This window comes from Leopardus geoffroyi, chromosome A1, assembly GCF_018350155.1.
Source record: "Leopardus geoffroyi isolate Oge1 chromosome A1, O.geoffroyi_Oge1_pat1.0, whole genome shotgun sequence".
NCBI lineage: Eukaryota > Metazoa > Chordata > Mammalia > Carnivora > Felidae > Leopardus > Leopardus geoffroyi.
Window position 1 is genome coordinate 142,698,364 of NC_059326.1, and position 21,611 is coordinate 142,719,974.

The 21,611-nt window shown below is 42.4% G+C and overlaps 1 protein-coding gene across 2 annotated transcripts in view; it reads right to left on the reverse strand.

Moving 5' to 3' along the window:
- Positions 1–438: 438 nt before the first annotated feature.
- Positions 439–21,611, reverse strand: part of ARSB (arylsulfatase B) — a 169,639-nt gene continuing 148,466 nt past the window's right edge. For both annotated transcript variants that reach the window (XM_045496480.1, XM_045496489.1), the window contains 2 exons: positions 4,311–4,433; positions 439–3,262 (listed from right to left, as the gene is read on the reverse strand). In XM_045496480.1, coding sequence (XP_045352436.1) covers positions 2,997–3,262; positions 4,311–4,433 — 389 coding nt within the window. In that variant the 3' untranslated portion in view covers positions 439–2,996. The remainder of the gene's footprint in view (positions 3,263–4,310; positions 4,434–21,611) is intronic.

The following is a 21,611-nucleotide window of genomic DNA, read 5'->3' on the forward strand; positions in this document are numbered from 1 at the left end:
TTTGCTCTGCTAGAAGTTGACTGCATGTGTGAGGATATTTAAGCACTCTGTGGAGAAGCCCACAGGGCAAGGAACTGAGGCCTCCAACCAAGAGCCTCGGGAGTGACTCACCTTGGAAGTGTATCCTCTGGCCCCAGGCAAGCCTTCAGATGATTGCAGCCCTCACCAGCTTGACTACCATCTCAGGAGGCCCTGAGCCAGAACCACCCAGCTAAGCCACTCCCAGAGTCCTGGCCCCCACAAAGTGTGTTAAGTAATAAATGTTTATTGTTTAAAGCTGCTAAATTCGGGGGTAATTTGATATACAGCAACAGAGAACAAATACACTCTCTTATTATCACTTTACATTCACCCCTAACCCTCACAACCTCCCTCCAATGACTTATTTTACAGTTTGTACTCTGGGGGCAATGACTGACGCCTTTGTTTCCGTTCTGATATTTTTGCTATGTTTCTTTATTGAGATGTAATTTACATACCACAAAACTGGCCAACACATTAAAAATCGGTTGCAAGAAACACATAAAAGTTATCATTTTAACCATTTTAAGCCATACAATTCAGAGGTATGTTGTGCAAACATCACCACTATCTGGTTCAGAACTTTTTCATCACCCAAATGGAAACTCCCTATTCACGGCTGACAAATTTTAAAGGGTAAAAAAAATTTTTTGTTCCCCAGATATGAAATGATCAGGTAGTAGCAAAGAAGAACAATTAAATTAATAAAACTTTTCTTTAAACGCAAATGAACCCGGAAAGAAACATCCTCAATGTGAATCTGTTCACATTCTTATACAGAAAAGAGAAACCTAATGAGATGCATTCTATAATGGATAAAATAAAATCTCAAATAAAAGTTTTACAACAACTAGTTTTGACAACTCCCTGTAAATCCACTGAGTACAGAACACCATGTTGTACTTGGCAATCAAGGGACTGGAACTGGGGACAGCCCTGGGAGCACGGTGTGGAGGGTGAATGGCTGTCGTATAGTGATGGCCTCTAATCTCATGGTATTAATAGACACTGGGATTAGAAGGATCCAGAGGAACACGCGGGCTCAGTTAGAGTATCTGCCACAGGTGAGGGAGTGGTAGTTGATGGCATTTGGGCCAGCTGTTTGCCAACCCGGGCGTGGGGTAAAGGTTGGTAACAGGTGTTTTTAGTTCTAGCACCATTTCCTTCCAATCATCTTATTTTAATACAATACAAATTGGTAGTGACCCGAAAATATTGCTACTGAATTGAAGGGTGGCTATACAAGGACCTATAGCATATTATTTGCTGGTTTTAGTTTCTAGTGTCCTATGAAGAACAGAACTGAGGGTTATTGCCAAAAGGGTATCTTCGACAGGCATGCTTCCCCGTTTCCCTCCTGGAGAGGGTATTATGGCTTCACTTTGGAGCGTCCTCTGACTGTCCAGATCTGCAGACTATGCTCCTACCCCAGGAGGGCAGCTTGGGAACAGAAAAGCAACAGTTGGAGGATATTTACTCTAAACCTGTATTTAGCTCACTGGATTTTTAACGGTGTGCCGCTCTTTCATTTGTTCAACTGTCCATTCGTTCATTAAAAACAAAAAAAAGTATTGACCGCCTTCTATGTAACAGGCACCGGTCCAGGCAGTGGGGACACCAGTGAACCAAAGAGTCCCGCTAATGGAAAAAAGAGTAGAGTTTTGGCACATATTTTTCAGAGTCTGACATTCTTCAGAGCGCATCTGTACTGATCTGCATTAGCAGGACTTTCGCGAGACTGAGAAAGGGCCAGTAAGTAAAACCTCATCCTGTTTCCCCAACCCCAGAACCTCAATACAAGCAGTAAGACGGAGAATAGGGAAAGGTGGACGTGCTGTCCTTTGCTTCACTGAGGCCCAGGATCTCAGATGCTGGCCATTTCCTTTCAAACCGCCCCCCTCCATCACCCTGGGACAAAACGGCCATTTCCCAGGGTTTCTCCTCCTAGCTAGGGAATAGCATGCAAGTCTTAATATATTATGAGACACAGCCACATTCATAATTAATTCCATGCAACTTAGAATAGTCTTCAGCAAACAGATGACACAGACCCACGCATCACCCACCCGGCCCCTTCGTGTCTACCACGAGCATGCATGCAGAGCCAGATGTGACCACCTTCTCTGGGCAGGGCTCCAGCTCCGGTAGTGGAGGCAAGAGGAAGGCAGGCCCCAGCAGAGATCCCCAAACCGATGGTGCTCAGCGTGGAGAGGCAAGGCAGCCTTCCCGGGCACAGGATGCCTGAGTCAAAGGGAGGTTAGGAAAAGAACCACAGGGGAGAGGGGGTAGCAGGAAGTCTAGACGAAATGAGTAGTGGCTATGAAAAAAAAAAAAAAGAAAACTGGGGATAAAAACACATTTCTTTACTGTAATAACCCAAACCAAGAAGCAGGCATATTGCCATGCTGACCGTAACTATGAAATGGGCCTTATGCTCCATGACGAGATGAGTGACGGAGTGAGGGGTGAGCCAGGGGGGTTATTCACACGGAATGCCTGCACATGATATCTCGCAGACAGGGAGATCCTCTGGCCAACAGGACCATTAAAAACTGTCTGCTCCCCACATTTGTTACAAGAAACATGAGGCACTCCAATAAAACCCAGCTATTGGCAGGGGGAAATGTAACATCTGACTTGTGAGGCAAAAAGAGCCAGCTGCTCCAGCCTCTAGGACTCAACGAGAACTTCCTATTTCAAGTCAAGTTCCCAGCTGTCCCACACTCAGGAAAAAGGGGTTGAACTCAGCCCCCCTCTCCTCTAGACACACACCCCAGCCAACAACAGGACCGTTCCAGGTTTTATCAGCTTCTTATATGCACTGGGGTTTGAAATGAGATTCCTCAGTGTGGTTCAGAAACAAGAGAAGGACCAGGCGAACCCAGGCTGGGAGAGACACGAGATACAGGAGTAAAGGCCTGAAGTCTAACTTGTGACAGAAAAGGTGGTCTGGCTCCCCCAGGCTGCCAGAAGTCCTATACCCACGGGCCCCAGGCCCCAGTGCCCTTGGGGTCACAGCGGGGGTCCTGTGCCGGGAAATGCACAGGCACTGAATGTTTGTGGTAGAACTGCAGGCGGGAAAGGAGCTGCTCGACAATATGGGGATAGTCTCTTGACAGGTCATATCTTTCTTCTGGGTCCTGATCAATATCAAAGAGCCAGAGGGTCTTGGTCGGTGGGTCTGATGAGGGTATCGCAGAATCGTTGTATGGAGACGGCGGAGGAAACCAACAGCCACAGCCTGGCAAAGAAATACAATAGTTTATTGCAGGAGAGGCATGGTAGACAGGTTCTAACTTCAGGGGTTGTGGACGTGGACACATAAAAAAGATGTGGCCCTTGATGCTGTATCTATATCTTTCTCACTCTAACTCCTGGTTCACTGCTTCACAACCAGGGGCCTCCAGGAATGTGCACGCATGTGTGTGCATGCGTGTGCATGTGTGTGGGTGTGGGTGGGGGGAGTTTTAGTTGTCACAGTGACTTAGGGAAGCTGCTATCAACATGTAATGGTCATGGGCCAGGGAAGCTAAGACATCTTGCAATACATGGAACGGTACCAAACAAAGAAGAGTTGTCTTACCCCAAATGCCCAAAATGTCATCATTATAAACATTGCTTAATTGCATCACAGTCTTTACCATCACACCACATATTTTAAAAATATTTAAAAGAGGTCACTTTTGGGGTGCCCGGGTGGCTCAGTGGGGTAAGTAGCCGACTTCATCTCAGGCTATGATCTCAGAGTTCATGGGTTCAAGCCCCATGTCGGGATCTGTGACAGCTCAGAGCCTGGAGCCTGCTTTGGATTCTGTGACTCCCTTTCTGCCCCTCCCCACCTTGTGCTCTGTCTCTCTCTCTCTCTCTCTCTCTCTCAAAATAAAAATAAAAAAAATTAAAAAATAAAATAAATAAATAAAAGATACCACTTTTAGATAATGTGCTCAGAGGAAGCAACCACGTCCCTCAGCTACACACTTGATTGAGGATATAGCTTTCAGAGAGTCTCCCTCCTAGCCTCATGTGCTGTGCTTGACAGCCACGCACCTCTGAAATCTGATTTTCCATGAAACATTACAGTTGGCATTTCTTCCTTTCACCGCCCCCTACAGTTAATTCTCAACTTTTTAAATTTTAATTTTTTTTTTTTTTTTTTTTTTTTTTTTTTGTGGTCAGGACGGTAGGTCACACCATTCTTCCTCATTCAGCGGCCCCACAGGTATGTTCTGCAAAAGGCAGTTGTTTAGTAAAGTTCTCCTTGATGTGGTGGGAAATGCCAAGCACCCTACCTGGGTAGCCGGTGAGGAGTTTCCAGTTCCCGTGTCTAATTGCAGCATGCAGAGATGTGTTGAAGGCTAAATATGCTGGATGAGAAGAATCATCCTTTGCTGGTGCCAGGCTTTTCCCAGGACCTGGGAAGAAACAGTTTGGGAGACTTAGATCACTGTTATTGAAATGTGTCGTTCTAAATCAACATTTAATATCCTTCCTGTAGAACAGTAGCTTTTATCCCGTGAGTGTAAATGTGTATCCCACCACAGACACGAATCTTCTATTAAATATAAACAGAAAGCTATAGTTACTTTAAACATCAGTCATAAACCACCACGAATATAAGGTAATCCTAAAGAGATTAGAACATGAATTCATCCTTAAAATTGCTGTGTTCTGTGAACGTACATCTGGCCGTGTGCAGAACAGTGTTCTGTAATAGCAGGAGAGGCTGTTTTTCGTGTGTGCATTTTTTCTTTTTGCTGCTAAATGATTGAATTAGATAAATACATTTTCTATATATACTTATAGATAGATATATGTAGATAATAGATTATAAAGTGTACATTTTAATGGAGTCTATCTCAAGCTATGAGAGTTCAATCATGCCATGACATACAGCACTATATTTATTTTTTTAACCACAGTTATGAAAGATAAAAGTGAGCAATGCTCAGTTCACTATTCAGACAGGATAATTATGGGTATAAAAACAAATTGGTATACAAATTATTGGTTATTAACACGGATTACATTATCATCTTGGGGTCTTATACTAATTGATCATCAGGTTTTAGGGGGAGCAATTACCTCCCCCACCTTCTTGAATTTGGAACCAATTGAAAGGTTAGAGGCCAGACAGTCGGAGCTAAGATATTGCCCTTGTTACTGATAAAGCTGATTAGAGAGAACATAGCTTCAGATCTGTGGCCGAGAGGCCTTGCTAATAATTGACTCTTGACTTAGAAAGACTAAATCACTCATCCCTGATCCTGCTGGACACCCACTGGGCTCCCTCAGAGCTGAGAGCAGACCAGAGTGCTTATATATATTCTAGGGGCAGGCGAGCCCCCAAATGAGACAGACAGAGAGTCTGAAATGAGCATGCTCAGTTCCTTCTTTTGGGTAATTCCCTCCTTGGCCTGCTTGTGAGGAGTGAAATAGGTGTAGAAGAGAGACCTGAGTTCTGCTGTAAGGGATCTGTGAGGGCAGGGTATGCAGGTTCCCACCTCACTCATACCTGAGCATGTTTAAAAGCCTGCAGTTTAGAGCCTAACCATAAAATAGCTAGTCTGTTTCAAGTCCACATTTACCTGTCAACTTTTCAAACCCGGTCACAGCAATCACCTAGGGTGCGTTTCCAAAGGCTTCCAGACTGCCCGCCCAGTGACTAATAGCCTTGTGTGTGCTCTGTCTGTTAACAGTGCACTCTCCATCATGGCGGCCGGCCCGTCTGTCCCCCATCCTGTCATAAAGGACTTTGGGAGTGCCCTCCTTCCTGCTAGAGCGGGACTTGTGTGCTACTGCCGGGGGCTTCCTGCAGGAGCAATGTCAGTGGTGGAAAAGGCAGGGTCCCGTTCTTCTGGTCGGTCTTGTGGAAATGACCCTAGAGACGCATACTGGAGACAGAGCCAATAAATGTTGGTGGTTTCAGACCTTATTCTTAACAATCGTGTACTGACAGATCGTTAGCACCAAACGGCAAATCTTTTTGACTTTTTTTCTCCGCCTGCTTGTGGATGTTTCGGCTCCAATATAAGCGGATGTTTGCTGTGATCGAGGCGCAGAGGATGTCTATCATAGGAAATGTGTTCTTAAAACATAGACTGTGTTAGGACTGTGAGCCCTCATGATTTACTCCTCACAAGTTTGTGTAAAGGCCACATTTTGATACCAAAGGATGTTAAATAAAACAAGTATGCTTTGCTAACATAAACAAAGAGAGGAAATTGAGCTATCTCAGCTATACTCATATTTATATACATTTTTTCTTAAAACAAACAGGAACGTAAAATACCTAAACAATAAACAAGCCTAAGACTAAATGATGAAAGATGCTATTATCGCAACTCTATTTTTTTTCTTATTGAGAAGTTAAACAAAGGGAACATTACAAGAAATAAGAGAACTCACACTCTGTGAGCCAACACCTAAGAAGGGACAGATGTTAACATTTTGTTATATTTGCCATTAAAAAAAAAAAAAAAAGGAAACAGAACAATGAAAATGAAGTGACAGTTCCCATGTGACGGTCTATCCCCATCCTTAATCTCCGTCCCTTCACCCCCTGCCCCTGAGGCTGCTGCTATCATGGATCAGGGTACAGTGTATCCTGCGGCGATTTAATAGTCCAGTTACACATGCATGTGCTACAGAATAATCTACAGTCCTGTTTTATACTTTAAAAATGTACGCGTATATGTTATGCCATACATACTCTGCAACTTGCTTTTTTCAATCCACTTCAGTATTTTCAGAGCTCTATGATTATGCTTGTGTATATTATATTCCTTTTAACTGTTTAGTAGTTCACTATATAAACACTCACATTTTATTTACCCATTTCCCTGTTAGGCATCAGGTTACTTCAATTCTTTTTTTTTTTTTTTCTATTGTACACTATTCTGCAACGAGCATTGTTGCCCACGTCCCCTGGTGCACATGAGCAAGCATTTCTCTAAGGTTTGTGTCTGGAAGCCAAACTGTCCACTTGCAAGGGGCACACGTTTCCAACTTGACAACACATACTAATTGGCCCTTGTGCCAGTGACGTCTCCCCTTCTCCATATCCTATACCTGATACTTTCAGACTTCAAGTTGTTGCCTATCTAAAAATTTTTAGAATCTTCACCTTTCCTTTATCACTCAATCAGCAAGAATTATCTTTCTTTTTCCGTGTCAATCCAAGGGTTGTTTAAAAAAACATTTTAAAATAACACCCATAGAGAAAAGTGCACTAACGGTGCTGATGAAGACTGGACCCTCTCCTGTGGACACCAGCCCACTCAAGAAACAGGATATTACCAGGATTTCAGAAGCCCATGTCAGCAGCCTCCAGTTACCAGCCTCCTCTTCCAAGGTAACTGCCATCCGTCAGCAGAGACTCTTTCTGCCTGCTTTTGAACTTTGTACAAATGGAAACCATACAGCATGTTCTCTTTTATTTCTGGCTCCAACTGATTTCATAATGTTTGTGAGACTCACCCTTGGTGTTGAGGTTCAGCCTGTTCCCAGCACTTCATTCATTTTGACTGCTGGATGTGATTCTGTTCCATGAAAATTCCACAACATCTTGCATTTAGGCATAGAACCCACCAGGAACTGATTTTTGCGCACGAAGTAAGGTGGGACTCAAGATTCATTTTTCAAAGATGGCTATTATCTGACCAAGACTGTTGAAAAGACTGTTCTTTGCTACTCATCTTCAGTGACACCTTTGTCAAACATCTTATTTCCATATGTGGTGAGTCTGTCTCTAAAGTAGCATGGTCCAAATAGAACTTTCTGGAGTGTTTTATGTCTGTTGTCCACTGCAGCAACCACTAGCCGGGTGCTGAGGGTATTGAGCATATGAAATACAGCTAGTGTTGGGACGCCTGGGTGGCTCAGTCGGTTGAGCGTCCGACTTTGGCTCAGGTCATGGCCTCACAGCTTGTGAGTTCAAGCCCCGCATTGGGCTCTGTGCTGATGGCTCAGAGCCTGGAGCCTGCTTCAGATTCTGTGTCTCCCTCTCTCTCTGCCCCTACTGCTCTCACACTCTGTCTCTGTCTCTGTCTCTCTCTCAAAGATCAATAAGTGTTAAAAAAAAAATTAAAAAAAAAAAAAAAAGAAATGCAGCTACTGCAACTGAGGAAATTAATTTAAACTTTAATTGCCATATGCGACTAATGACTACTACATTGGACAGCCCAGCTCTAGAGTTTTTATTCTGTCCCACTGGTCTATATGTCCATCCGTATGCTATTACTACACTATCTTAATTACTGTAGATTTACCATATGTTTTTCTATCTAAGTCCCCAAATTTGTTGTTCTCCCAGATGGATTTCACCATTATTGGTTTTTGCATTTTCTTTTTTTTTTTATGTTTATTTATTTTTGAGAGAGAGAGAGAGAGAGAGAGAGAGAGAGAGAGAGAATATGAGTGGGGGAGGGGCAGAAAGACAGGGAGACACAGAATCCAAAGCAGGCTCCAGGCTCGGAGCTGTCAGCACAGAGCCCAACGTGGGGCTCAAACCCATGAACTGTGAGATCATGACCTGAGCTGAAGTCGGATGCTTAACTGATTGAACCACCCAGGCACCCGTGTTTATTTTTTTTTAATTTTATTTTAGGGACAGAGAGAGAGAGTGCGCAAGCTAGCAGGGGAGAGGGGCAGATGGGGAGAGAGAATCTTAAGCAGACTCCATGCTCAGTGTGGAGCCAAATGCGGGGCTCGATCCTCGACCCTGGGATCATGGTCTAAGCTGAAATCAAGAGTCCACAATCAACTGACTGAGCCACCCACGGGTCCCAGCCTTTTGAATTTCAATGTAAATTCTAGGAGTAGCTTGTTAAATTTCACAAACTAGCTACTGGCTACTGGGATATTGATTATGATGGTATTAACTCCAGGGATCAATTGTGGGGTCTTAAAATATTGAGACTTACAATTCATGCGTGTGGTGGATCCCCATGATTTCTCTTCATCATATTCTATGATTTTCTGTGTAGAGGTCTTACGTGTCTTTTCTTAGGTTTACTCCCAGTTGGTTAATGTGTTTTAATACCGTTATAAACAATATTTTAAAACAGGAGCACCTGGGTGGCTCAGTAGGTTAAGCGTCCGACTTCGGCTCAGGTCATGATCTTGTGTTGAGCTCTGTGCTGACGGCTCAGAGCCTGGAGCCTGCCTCAGATTCTATGTCTCCCTCTCTACCTCTCCCTTGCTCTCTCTCTCAAAAATAAATAAACATTTAAAAAAAATTTTAAAATACATATTTCAAACTCTGAATTAACACAATTGACACTTTTACATATTGACCTTGTTTTTAGTGACTTTGCCAAATTCATTTATTAATTCTAATTCTTTGTTTATAGTCTTTGGATTTTCTAGGCATGCTATAATGTCACCTGCAAATATTGACATTGGTTTCTCCCCATAATAGATCTTTCAGTTTCCTTTTTCTTACCTTATGACATTGTACAAAATCTCCAGTATAAATTTGAATAAAAGTAGTGATAGTGAGAATTTCTATCTCATTCCTGTTTTCAGGGGAAAAGGTTTTACGATTTTACTGTTAAGTGTGATATCAATATAAAAATCTTTGTAGCTATGCTTTATCAGATAAAAGAAGATCCATTCTACTCCCAGTTTACTAAGTTTTTATTTTTATCATAAATGGGTGTTAAATTTTGCCATATGCTTTTTCAGCATCTGAAAATATCACATAATTATTCATTTATCTTTTAGCACAATTAATTATACTTATTGATTCCTTTTCTTTCAATGTTTATTCATTTATTTTTGAGAGAGACAGAGAGAGAGAGCACGCACAAGCAGGGGAAGGGCAGAGAGAGAGGGAGACACAGAATCTGAAGCAGACTTCAGGCTCCCAGCTGTCAGCACAGAGCCTGACGTGGGGCTCGAACTCACGAGCTATGAGATAATGACCTGAGGCAAAGTCAGACGCCCAACCGACTGACCCACCCAGGCACCCTTCTACTTATTAATTCTTAAATGCCAAATCAACCTTGCACTTACAGAATAAACCCCCTTTAGTCATGATGTTTGTCCTTTTTATTTATTGTTGGATTCACATTTTGTTCAGAGCTTTTGCACCTATGCTTCAATTTCTCTATTAATTTTTTTCTTAAAATATTCTTGTCATCTTTTTGAGTCAAGGTTATATTGGTCCTATAAAAGGAAGTGGAAGTGTTCCCTGAATAGTTTGTGTCAGATGGTTGTTATTTCCTAAATACTTGGAAGAGTTCACTTGTAAAGGTATCTGGGCCTCGAGTTTTCTTTGTGGGCAGGTTATTTATTAATTTAATTTCTTTAACAGATATAGAACTATTTGGATCTTCTATTTCTCTTTTTCTTAGTTTTGGTAAACTGTATTTTACTGGGAATTTGTCTAATCACACACATTTTCGTTTCTGTATTACCTTTAATGTCTGTAGCATCTGTAGTAATATCTTTTCATTCCTGATGCTGGCAGTGTGTGCTTTTCACTTTTTTTTCCCATGATAAATTTTGTTAAAGGTTAATTGTATTTATTGGTCTTTTCTTTTTTTTATATATATATATTTTTAACATTTTATTTATTTTTGAGACAGGGAGAGACAGAGCATGAACAGGGGAGGGTCAGAGAGAGGGAGACACAGAATCTGAAACAGGCTCCAGGCTCTGAGCTGTCAGCACAGAGCCCAACGTGGGGCTCGAACTCACGAACTGCGAGATCATGACCTGAGCCGAAGTCGGCCACTTAACCCACTGAACCACCCAGGCACCCCTTTATTGGTCTTTTCAAACTTTTTACCTAGTAGTCCCTCTCTGTAGTATATTAGCTTTCTATTTCATAATTTTGCCTCTTCTCTTTATTATTTCCTTCCATTTCCTTTTGGCTCACTTGCTCTTCTATTCATAGCTTCCTGCGTAATTAATTTTCAGCACTTTTTCATTTCTGATATATACATTTAACACTCTAAGTTTTCATCCAAGCACCTATTTATTTATTTATTTAAGAATGGAGTGTACTTTATTTTTATATTTTAATTTAACTTTATTTTTTATTTAAAATTTACATCCAAATTAGTTAGTATATAATGAAGCAATGATTTCAGTAGATTCCTTAATGCCCCTTACCCATTTAGCCCCTTCCCCCTCCCACAACCCCTCCAGCAACCCTTTGTTCTCCATATTTATGAGTCTCTTTTGTTTTGTCCCCCTCCCTGTTTTTATATTATTTTTGTTTCCCTTCCCTTCTGTTCATCTGTTTTGTCTCTTAAAGTCCTCCTATGAGTGAAGTCATATGTTTTTTGTCTTTCTCTGACTGACTAATTTCACTTAGCATAATACCCTCCAGTTCCATCCACGTAGTTGCAAATGGCAAGATTTCATTCTTTTTGACTGCCGAGTAATACTTCTTGTATGTGTGTGTGTATATATATACATATATATATACACCACATCTTTTTTATCCATTCATCCATCGATGGACATTTGGGCTCTTTCCATACTTTGACTATTGTTGATAGTGCTGCTATAAACATGGGAAAGCACCAATTTATTTTTATCTTGCAAGTTTTAAATATGCACGTTTGTTATTCAGGTCAAAATATTTTCTATTTTTCGTTGTGATTTCCTTTCTGAGTCATGGATTGTTCAAAAGTGTATCACTTAATGCCCAAACATTTGAGAAGTTCCTATTATCCTTTCATTATGAATTTCCAGTTTAATTCCGTTATGATTACAAAATATATCTATGATTTTTTAGAAATAAACTTCTAACTTTAGAATCATGTTAGATGTACAGTACATAATTTAAATCCTTAGCACTGTGTTTCCACTTGCTTTATGGCCCAGTATGTGGTCAACTGTATGTTTCATTCCCACTTGAACAAAGAAAAAAACATCTATTCTCAAGTTGTTGGGTGCAGTGATCCATATATATTATAGTTTGTTAATTATGCTGTTCAAATATTTTATATCTGTACTGATTCTATAGTTTGATTGTTCAAATAGTTACTGAGAGAGTGATGTTGAAAATTTCTCACTGTGACTGAAAATTTGCTTATTTCTCCTCCAAGTTTTGTCATTTTTTGAGACTATATTATTAAGTACCCATTTGTAAGCATTATAATTTTCTGGCTGATTGCTTTTTGTATAATTTTGAAAAGCCTCTCTTCATCTCCAACAGCACCTTCTTCCTTTAGTCTACTTTATCTGATGTACACATATCCTAGCATTAGTTGTCATCGTTGTTAGTGTTTGCATATTTTATTTCTTTCCATCCATCTCATATGCAATACAAGGAAGTATAAAATGGGGTGATAGGCAGGATAGTGGCTCCCAAAGGTGTCCATGTCCTAACCCCTCTGGAACCTGTGGAAATGTTACCTTACATAACAAAAGAGACTACAGATATGTCTAAGTATAAAGACCTTGAGATGTGGAGGTTATCTCAGATTATCTGAGTGGGCCCAATCTAACTATGAGTTCATAAAAGCAGGGACAATTTCCTGACTTTGGTCAGAGGGAGATGTGGCCACAGCAGAAGAGTCTGAGATACTGTGTTGCTGACTTTGAAGATGGAGGAGGGGCCACGAGCTAAGGAATGCGGGCAGCCATCAGAGGCTGGAAAAGGCAAGGAAATGGATTCTGTACTAGACCCTCTGAAAGGGTACAGCAGTGCTAAACCTTGACCTTAGCCTTGCTCGCACTTTTGACCTACAAAACTGTCAGACAAGACACCTGTGTTCTTTTGAACCACTGAGCTTGTGATAATTTATTACAGCAGCAATAGAACACCATACACGAGGAAGCTGTGTATTTGTAATCATACAAAGCAATTAGAAAGATATTACATATGAAATGGTCAAATAAACAACATCAGGCAGAATATAATTAAGGTCAAACAGTAAATATTATAAAAGATCATGGTAGGAAGAAGATGATACAGGTGAAAGTGCACAGGAAGGATGGATGAAGAAAGTGGGACTTTCGGTAAGACCTGAAAGATATACCTCTTCGTTACCTACCACCCTGCCCTCTTCCTGTGTGAAAAATATATAGGGTAGTGGGGTGCCTAGGTGGCTCAGGTGGTTAAGTGTCTGACTCTTGATTTTGGCTCAGGACACGATCTCATAGTTTATGGGATCAAGCCCCACGTCTGGCTCTGTCAGCCCTGCTGACAGCTGGAGACTGCCTGGGATTCTCTCTCTCTCTGTCTGCCCCTCCCCTGCTCGTGCATGGGCGATCTTTTTCTCTCTCAAAATAAATAAATAAACCTTTTTTTTTTTAATTTTTTTTCAACGTTTATTTATTTATTTTTGGGACAGAGACAGAGCATGAACAGGGGAGGGGCAGAGAGAGAGGGAGACACAGAATCGGAAACAGGCTCCAGGCTCTGAGCCATCAGCCCAGAGCCTGACGCGGGGCTCGAACTCACGGACCGCGAGATCGTGACCTGGCTGAAGTCGGACGCTTAACCGACTGCGCCACCCAGGCGCCCCTAAACCTTTTTTTTAAAAAATGTAGGGTATTTGGGGCACCTGGGTGGCTCATTTGGTTAAGTGTCTGACTTCGGCTCAGGTCATGATCTCACAGTTCATGGGTTCGAGCCCCACACTGGGGTCTGTGCTGACAGCTCTGGGCCTGGAGCCTGCTTTGGATTCTGTGTTTCCCTCTCTCTCTGCCCTCCTCCACTCATGCTCTGTCTCTCTCAAAAATGAATAAACATTAAAAACAATTTTTGTTTTTAATATGGGGAATGGCCTGGATCTGATTTAGTTCTATAACCCCAAAGTCTTACCCCACGGCCAGCAGTGATGAGAAGCATCACTGAAACAATAGATAGCCAAAAACTGGATAAACAGAAGGTGAAGAAGGGATTTTTAGCTTGAAGAATGAGAACAGAAATCTCGGTGATGGAGGGTCTCTGGAGGACAGGGAGGGAGGTGCTGTTGGAGGCTTCGGTGGGATGGTTGGGTGGACGGGGTGAGACAGCTTCAGGGAGTGTGAAAAGCCAGAACTGTCACTTTTCTTCTCATCAACAGGGGGACACAAGAGGAATTTAAATATTATTTTTAATTAAACTTTTTTTCTAATAGCTTTATTATGATGCAATTCACATATGATACAATTCATTCCTTTAGAGGTAAAATTCAATGTTTTTTAGCATATTCACAGAGTTGTACAAGCAGCCTGATGGGGGAGAAAAGGACACTGGATTTGTTAACCCCTGGGCAGGAACTAGGGGTCCACAGAGAAGCATAAACTTTTATCTTTTCCTTCTGAGGTGAAGGCCACCTCTGACAAAATAAAGGTCTCTGGACAGACAGAGATACTCAGTTATAAGATGGACCAGTCATGGGTACTGATTTTGGACATTAGTGAAAAATTTTAGGGCAACTGAAGGAAATCACTATCTTACATATTATGTAGTAAATTTATAGAGCTCCTAATCTGGGCAACCTCTGGAAATCTGAAGGAGTCCAAGCTTCTAGAATGAGGTCGGGTCAATGGTTTCAGGGGAGAATGTGTTCTCCAGAGCCAGCAGGGGTTCCAGAAGTACCTTGGGAGTTGTCATTAAATGGGATGGCGAGTTAGTGGGCAGGGTTCAGGTTCCCTGTCTTCATTTCATGCAGTGCTGGTTAAACCTTAAGGAAGAACTTGTAGTATTTGCTAAACATATTATACTTCTCTACGTTTTTGTTTGAAAAAGGGGTCTGCAGCTAAACTATAATTGGAAAGACACTAATTAGTGATGGGTAATGGATTCGCCAAATGGGGAAGGGACTGAGAGGTGCCAGGGGATGCTTCTGATCTCCTGGTGTTCGTGAAAGGCAACCTTATTCTTTTTTTTTTTTTTTTTTTTTTTAATTTTTTTTTTTTTCAACGTTTATTTATTTTTGGGACAGAGAGAGACAGAGCATGAACGGGGGAGGGGCAGAGAGAGAGGGAGACACAGAATCGGAAACAGGCTCCAGGCTCTGAGCCATCAGCCCAGAGCCCGACGCGGGGCTCGAACTCACGGACCGCGAGATCGTGACCTGGCTGAAGTCGGACGCTTAACCGACTGCGCCACCCAGGCGCCCCAGGCAACCTTATTCTTTTGACTGGACAATGTATCCTCGTGACTCTTTGGAAACCACTGTCTAATACAGTCTCTGATTTTTTTCTATGTAATTCATATGTTTATTGTATGTAAGTTGGAAACACAAAAACATATGAACAAGAAAATTAAAATTAGCTAAATTTACTGGCTGCTGTTAACATTTTGGTGTAGAACCCTGATGATTTTTAACTATGCAAGGCTTAAGTAAAATAAATATGTTAGCTGACTTGCAGATAAGAAGAGGAAAGTTGATAGAAAACAAAGTTTTCACGCCTAGAGAAAATCAGGCAGGGTAATAAGGAGCCCCAAGTATTAGCACAGGGCTGAAGGGGACGGTCTGGGTCTCTTCCTCTCTGGGATGCAGAATGCATTGGGTGTGGCTGGAGAATGCGGCTTGGGAAGAGTTAATGCTGTGGCCCTGCAGGAAAGCGCTGCTAGGGATAGTAACCAGCATGAGGAGAGGGCCATATGACTGAAGTTCCTGCTGTCCCAGAAGGCCACAGTGCACAGCAGTAAAGAGCACGCCCTTTTGGAGCAAGATTGCTTGGGTTTGAATTTCAGCTCCATCATTCACTGGCTGAGTCAGCTTTGGTGTTAGCTGAACTCTCTGGACCTACATTTCCTCATCTGTAAAAGGAGGATAATGGCATCTATTTCACAGGAATGTTGTGTGGCTAAATATGATGATACACAGAAAATGTTCATTAGTACTATGTCCAGAATACCGTAAGTGCATAATAAATGATTTTGATGCCAGTTGTGCAATCTTGGGCAACTTTCCTGACTCCCCGTGCCTCAATTTACTATATAAAAGTAATATAAGAGCAAGTGAGATAAGGCATATCGAGTGCTTAACAGAGTATCTGGTATAGTGTAAGGCTATTATTAACATTGTCAACATTAAAGATAATAACGCTAATATTAAAAGCACTTGCTACTTGCTTATAAACATAAAATGTTGTGTTAAGTGTACCATATATGTTAGCTCATTTAATCCTTGCACTAGCTCTATGAAGTAGGTAATAATCACTGGTAAAAACTGTCATTGAGTGGTAGCTATTAGTATAACACAGGTTTTTTTCCTTATATATCCTCCTTTTCTGAAGACCTTACAAAGAGGAGAAAAGTAGGCAGAACTCATTATTAAAGCAGAAAAAAAAAAAATGAAAAACCAAAACCCAAACCACACAAACCACTTCTCTGGTCTGGGTCTGGAGAGGACCTGTATTTGCTCCCCAACACGTGTTCCAGAGTTTGAACAGGGATGGTGGGAAAAGCGTTAATGGTGAAGCTTTAATTTGCTACTTCAGGATTTGGTACCTTTTCATTTCTACTGAGCTCTTTCTGTTTTTGATCACTGTTACAATTTGCAAAGACCAGCTTAAAAGTTTATTCTACCTCTGGCCACCCATCTTATTCTTCCTGCTTTTGCTGGGATGCCATCTTCATGCTTTCGAGGCATATGTACTTTTACTTAGAGCAAAACGTACTCGCTTGGCCTAAGTGGGAAAACCTCCCAGCTCTTCCAGATATTTGGTGATCAAGGTATTTTTTAATATGGAGTCCTGTCAGGTATGTTTTTTAAGGAACGGGCAAATTTGTCAGCTTACTATGTGAGTCCAATGTGCCTCTTAAATAAAACACTAAAGTTTTATTTACACTCAACCTTTGACCGGCTGACCGATTTCTTCATGGCTCAGTCCCAGAAAAGTTCAAAGGATCGCCAAATCAAAGTGAAGTTCAAGTCACTAAGGCCTTGCTGTACCAGCTAGTCTGCCAGCTAGCCCCACTGCCCACAGACGGTGTGCCCTCCATGGTGCATTTGGGCTACAGCTGCCTGGGCGCTCTCAGTGAACACGCGGATGCAATCTGTAGTCTGCTCATGGTTTGACACATCCGGGAAACTGCAGACCCAGGCCCTGGCTGCCTCTCATCTCGCTGTGTGGTAAGGACTGGCGTACCCAGATGCGAATGTGTTCATGGTTGTCCTGATTCTTGTTTTTTCAACAGTCATTCTAGACCTCAAAATAGAAGTATTTCTCTAAAAACAGTTCCCAATAAAACATGGGCTAGAACCCCACGCTCTGAGCTGATGCTTGATTGACCCTTTCTGCTTAATTTTCAGGGATGGAAAAAGCCCCCACTGGCCATAGGTATGGCTCTGGCAGCTCGCAAGCTGGGATTTACAGAACGGTTAGGGATTTACCAGTGGCATTCCCTATACCTTACTCGCTATTTTGAGAAACCACTCATAATATTCTGAGAAACCACTGTACATTTTCATAGCCTGTAGAATGAATAACCTATTAAGTCACTTAGCCACTCTGAATTTCCATTTCCTTGTATGTAAAATGAGGAGAAAAATAATGCCTACCTCATGGGATAATTGTGAGGACGGAATGAGATCCTTTGGGTGGTGAGTGTTCTTTGCATTGTAAGTATAAAAATCCCAGTCACAGGTCTCTTGAATTTCCACAGCAGTTGCCATAGGGCAGGGTACATGGATAAACTAATTGACCAACTGAAAGAAATCACTTCAATTTAGGCTGAACCTATGGCCTTTGATTGACAGCCATCAAAATCAAGGCGTGGTCAGCTGCCCAGACCTATAACAACTGAAATCTGAACCAGGTGCCAATGGAACAACATATTATTAGACAATTGTGGGGAACAGCGGTGCCTGGGTGGCTCAGGTGGTTAAGCATCTGACTCTTGGCTTCGGCTCAGGCCATGATCTCGCAGTTCGTGAGCTCAAGCCCAGCATTGGGCTCTGTGCTGACGGCCTGGGATCCTGCCTGGGATCCTCTCTCTCCCTGTCACGTTCTCTCTCAAAGTAGATAAATAACCTTTAAAAAAAAAAAAAGAAAATTGTGGGGAAGAGAGGACGGGGGGAAATGGGGAAGTCAAAAGGTACAAAGTCTCATTTATGTAAGATGAATGAGTCCTACCTAGAGATCTACTATACAGCACAGTACCCACAGTTAATAGTATATTATGTCCTTAAAAACTTGCTAAGAGGGAAGATCTTATGTTAAGCATTCTTATCACACACACACACACACACACACACACACATAAAGAAAATAATAAGAGGGTGGGAAGAAACTTCTGGAGGTGATGGATATGTTTACGGCATAGAATGCGGCAATGGTTTCATGTAAGTATACTTATCTCAAAAGTCATCAAGTTGTAAATATTAAGCTTTGACATATTTTTAAATATTAAGTTGTAAATGTACAACGTTTTCCATGTCAATCATACCTGAACAAAGTGGTTTTGAAATGAATGAAAAAAGAATACTGTGTGGAAAAATAACAACAACAAGGCAATACCATCGAAATTATGTATGCTAACCCAGAGGTATGGTTAAAATTGGGAAAACGGGGTGAAACAGATCAGGGATTCCCAATTCTGGTTGTGCATTAGGATCACCTGACCCCCGCAGTCACCTTAGGACTTAACTATGGTGCCCTGAGCTCAGCAAAGCTCAGCAACTGGCTTCTTGGCAGCCTAGCCTGGCCCAACACCCCTGCCTGGCTTTCTGTCACCTTTAATGACCTGAAATCAGCATCTTCAGCAGCAGCATCTACTATGCTTGCAATGGTCTTGACACAGCTCTTCCCTCCAGGCAAATGCCACACAGCTGCCCATCGTACATAACAGCTAAAAGAGTTGTCCAACCTCCACCTGGGCTCACCACCAGCAATCCTCAGAGGACCCCGGGGCCCCATGGACCCCAGGGTGAACACCAGTGGCCCAGGGCACTCTGCTGGATGCACCCACATGGGCTCAGGTGCAAAGTGAGGGGGTCTGGAGAGCCATATCAGCACTGGGGTCCAGTGGAGCTGGTTTGTGGGCCACATGCCCTTTGCCCTTCAGGGGTACTCCCGTCCCTTAGGGCCCACGAGCTCTGCTGGTGTGTACCCCCTGAGAAAGGTAAAACAGAGAGGCCTGACTAGCATTAAAAATTCCCCACCAAACTCATCCTGCCCCTTATTTCTGGACTTAACCTTGATTGCTGCAGGTTTTCTGTTACACCCACACTGGTTTAGAATCCTGTCTCTCCTTGGCGAAATCCTTGCTACACGAAACAGGAGTGTTGGGGAAAATATACCAGACATAAAGCTAATCAGAAAAAGGTGAGGAGGAATATTACAGATGTTATTTATTACCTACAAGGGAAAAATCAAAATGCTCATAATTTTTATATAGGCACTCCACATGACATATTTCAAACAGATCTGGGTTTATGATTTTTAGTTTACAAAGTCAGTTTCTCCAACACCTACTCATTCAGTCCATATTTGATATTTTAAAAGTCCTAATGAAAAAAGAGCTTTGATGTGGCTTGCTTAGCCTAGACAGAGTTCAAATGTTAATCATTATTGAATTGTGCATAATAAGTATTCAGAGAATGTGTGTGCCTGTGTCACAGGGAACTCCAACACTTGGTTAATGTCTGACATTAACCAGGGGTGTGTCAATTCAGCACTGAAAATCCAAAAAACAGAAATCAACCATTCAGTGAATCCTCAACTCATGACTGTCCTAGAAAGTTTAGCAATTTACATCTGAAATGGGCTGTGTCCAGAGATCCTCTCATACTTTGGTTCAAACTGAATCTTGACTAAATGTACTATTTTATATTGCTCATGCATCTGCTTATTAAACAAATCCTCATTTTGTTGATCACTCTACATGCTTGATTCTAAATCTTCAGAATGAGTAAACCAGGGCCCAGCAGGTAATAACAATTGCATTAAAACACCATAAATTCTAAACCAGTGGAACAATCATTTGTTGGCTGAGTGAATAAAATGTGCGACATGTGACGTGCTGGATGATTCCAAAGGAGAAGCTAACTGCCTGCGAGGATCCAGGAAAGTGGTGCTCACTGAGCTGGGCTCTAAAGGACAGGATGAAGGTGGCAGATAAAGAAAGTGTGACCAAAATGATCCAAGGAGGGGAAGTGTCTGTCTTCTTGAAATTTTCTTCTCTCTGTGATGTCTTGCTCCTTTTCAGCCTCTAAAGGAGGAAATGCATGCAAAGCACTTAATCACAGTGCCTGGCACAGAGAAAATGCTCCATCAGGGGTGGTTATTATTTCTGCTTGAGGTTTTTTTGTTTGTTTTTTCTTCTTAATGTTTATTTTTGAGAGAAAGAGAGACAGAGTGGGAGGGGGAGAGGAGCAGAGAGAAGAGAGACACACACAATTCGAAGCAGGCTCCAGGCTTCGAGCTGTCAGCACAGAGCCCGACGTGGGGCTTGAACTCACGAACTGTGAGATCATGACCTGAGCTGAGGTCGGATGTTCAACCAACTGAGCCACCCAGGCACCCCAGCTTGGGATTGTTTTTTAGCCTCTTTTGCTTTTTCTTCTTTCTCTGTTCGTCTCTTAAATGTTCTCATCCCCCAGATTCAGTGCTCAACATTCCCCTGGGTACTCTAGGCCCCCAAATCTTATCTCCTACCCAGATCACTCTTTGTTGTGTCCAACTGCCAGTGCCTCTAACCCAGGCTTAGATGCCAGGCACCACGTGGCCAGAGCCAGGCCTTCTGGCATCATACACACATTGTACCTCAGCCACGTTCCAATCCTGCATTTGTAGATAGGGAATTGGACATCCATCTTCCAATTCTAGCCTAAACCATCAAAACAGGTTCAACCGCTTCAGCTTGTCCCTCCTCTCTCCTCCATGGACAATAGCACATGTACTGTCTCTGGCTCCACCTCCTTTCCACTGCCCCCATGAGCCACTTGGCCTTTTTTCAGCCTGTGCCCAGGGTGAGGAGTAGAGGTGGCAGGCGGAGAAATCCTGTATGTCTCCCCATAAGAAGCTTCTACAGGAAGCTCCTCTCTGATGTAGCCTACACACGGCCAAGTCCGGGACTCCCAAGCTGGGTGCCCTGTCTCCATATCTTCCTTTTGTAGTTACCATGGTAGAAACATTTGCACTGAGAAGAGAAAGGGGTAGAGTGTGGAACCCTGGAGAGAACCAACATTTGAAAGGCAATACAGAAGGAAATGAGCCGCCAAAAGACTGAGGAGGAGGAGTTAGACGGGAAGAATGCCTCTGAAGCTGGGGGAAATATTCCACGGAGGAAATGGTTACTGCCAGAGAGAAGGAAAGTCTGAGAAGGCAGGGAAGAAGAACGGTGGATTTCGTCAATAGGATGTCAGTGATGACTGTGGAGACAGCAATTTCACTGGGCTTGTAACGTATACTACCCCAAATAAACATGCACAAGGGATCCAGTAAGCTTGTAATAACAAAGATAAGACAGATGGAAGAGTGTGTCTGTTCTCTAATCATCCTCCAATTAAAGTCATAACAGACGATCATTTCCAGTTCTGACATCATCATGTGCCAACCGCCGTCTCTGTTCTGACCCTGCCCCACAACAAGCTAACTCAACGCAGAACTATGGGTATCCAGTGGATTCACATTTTTAGTTTGTTTCTCTCTAAATACAAGCTTTTAAAGTAATTGGTAGAGTC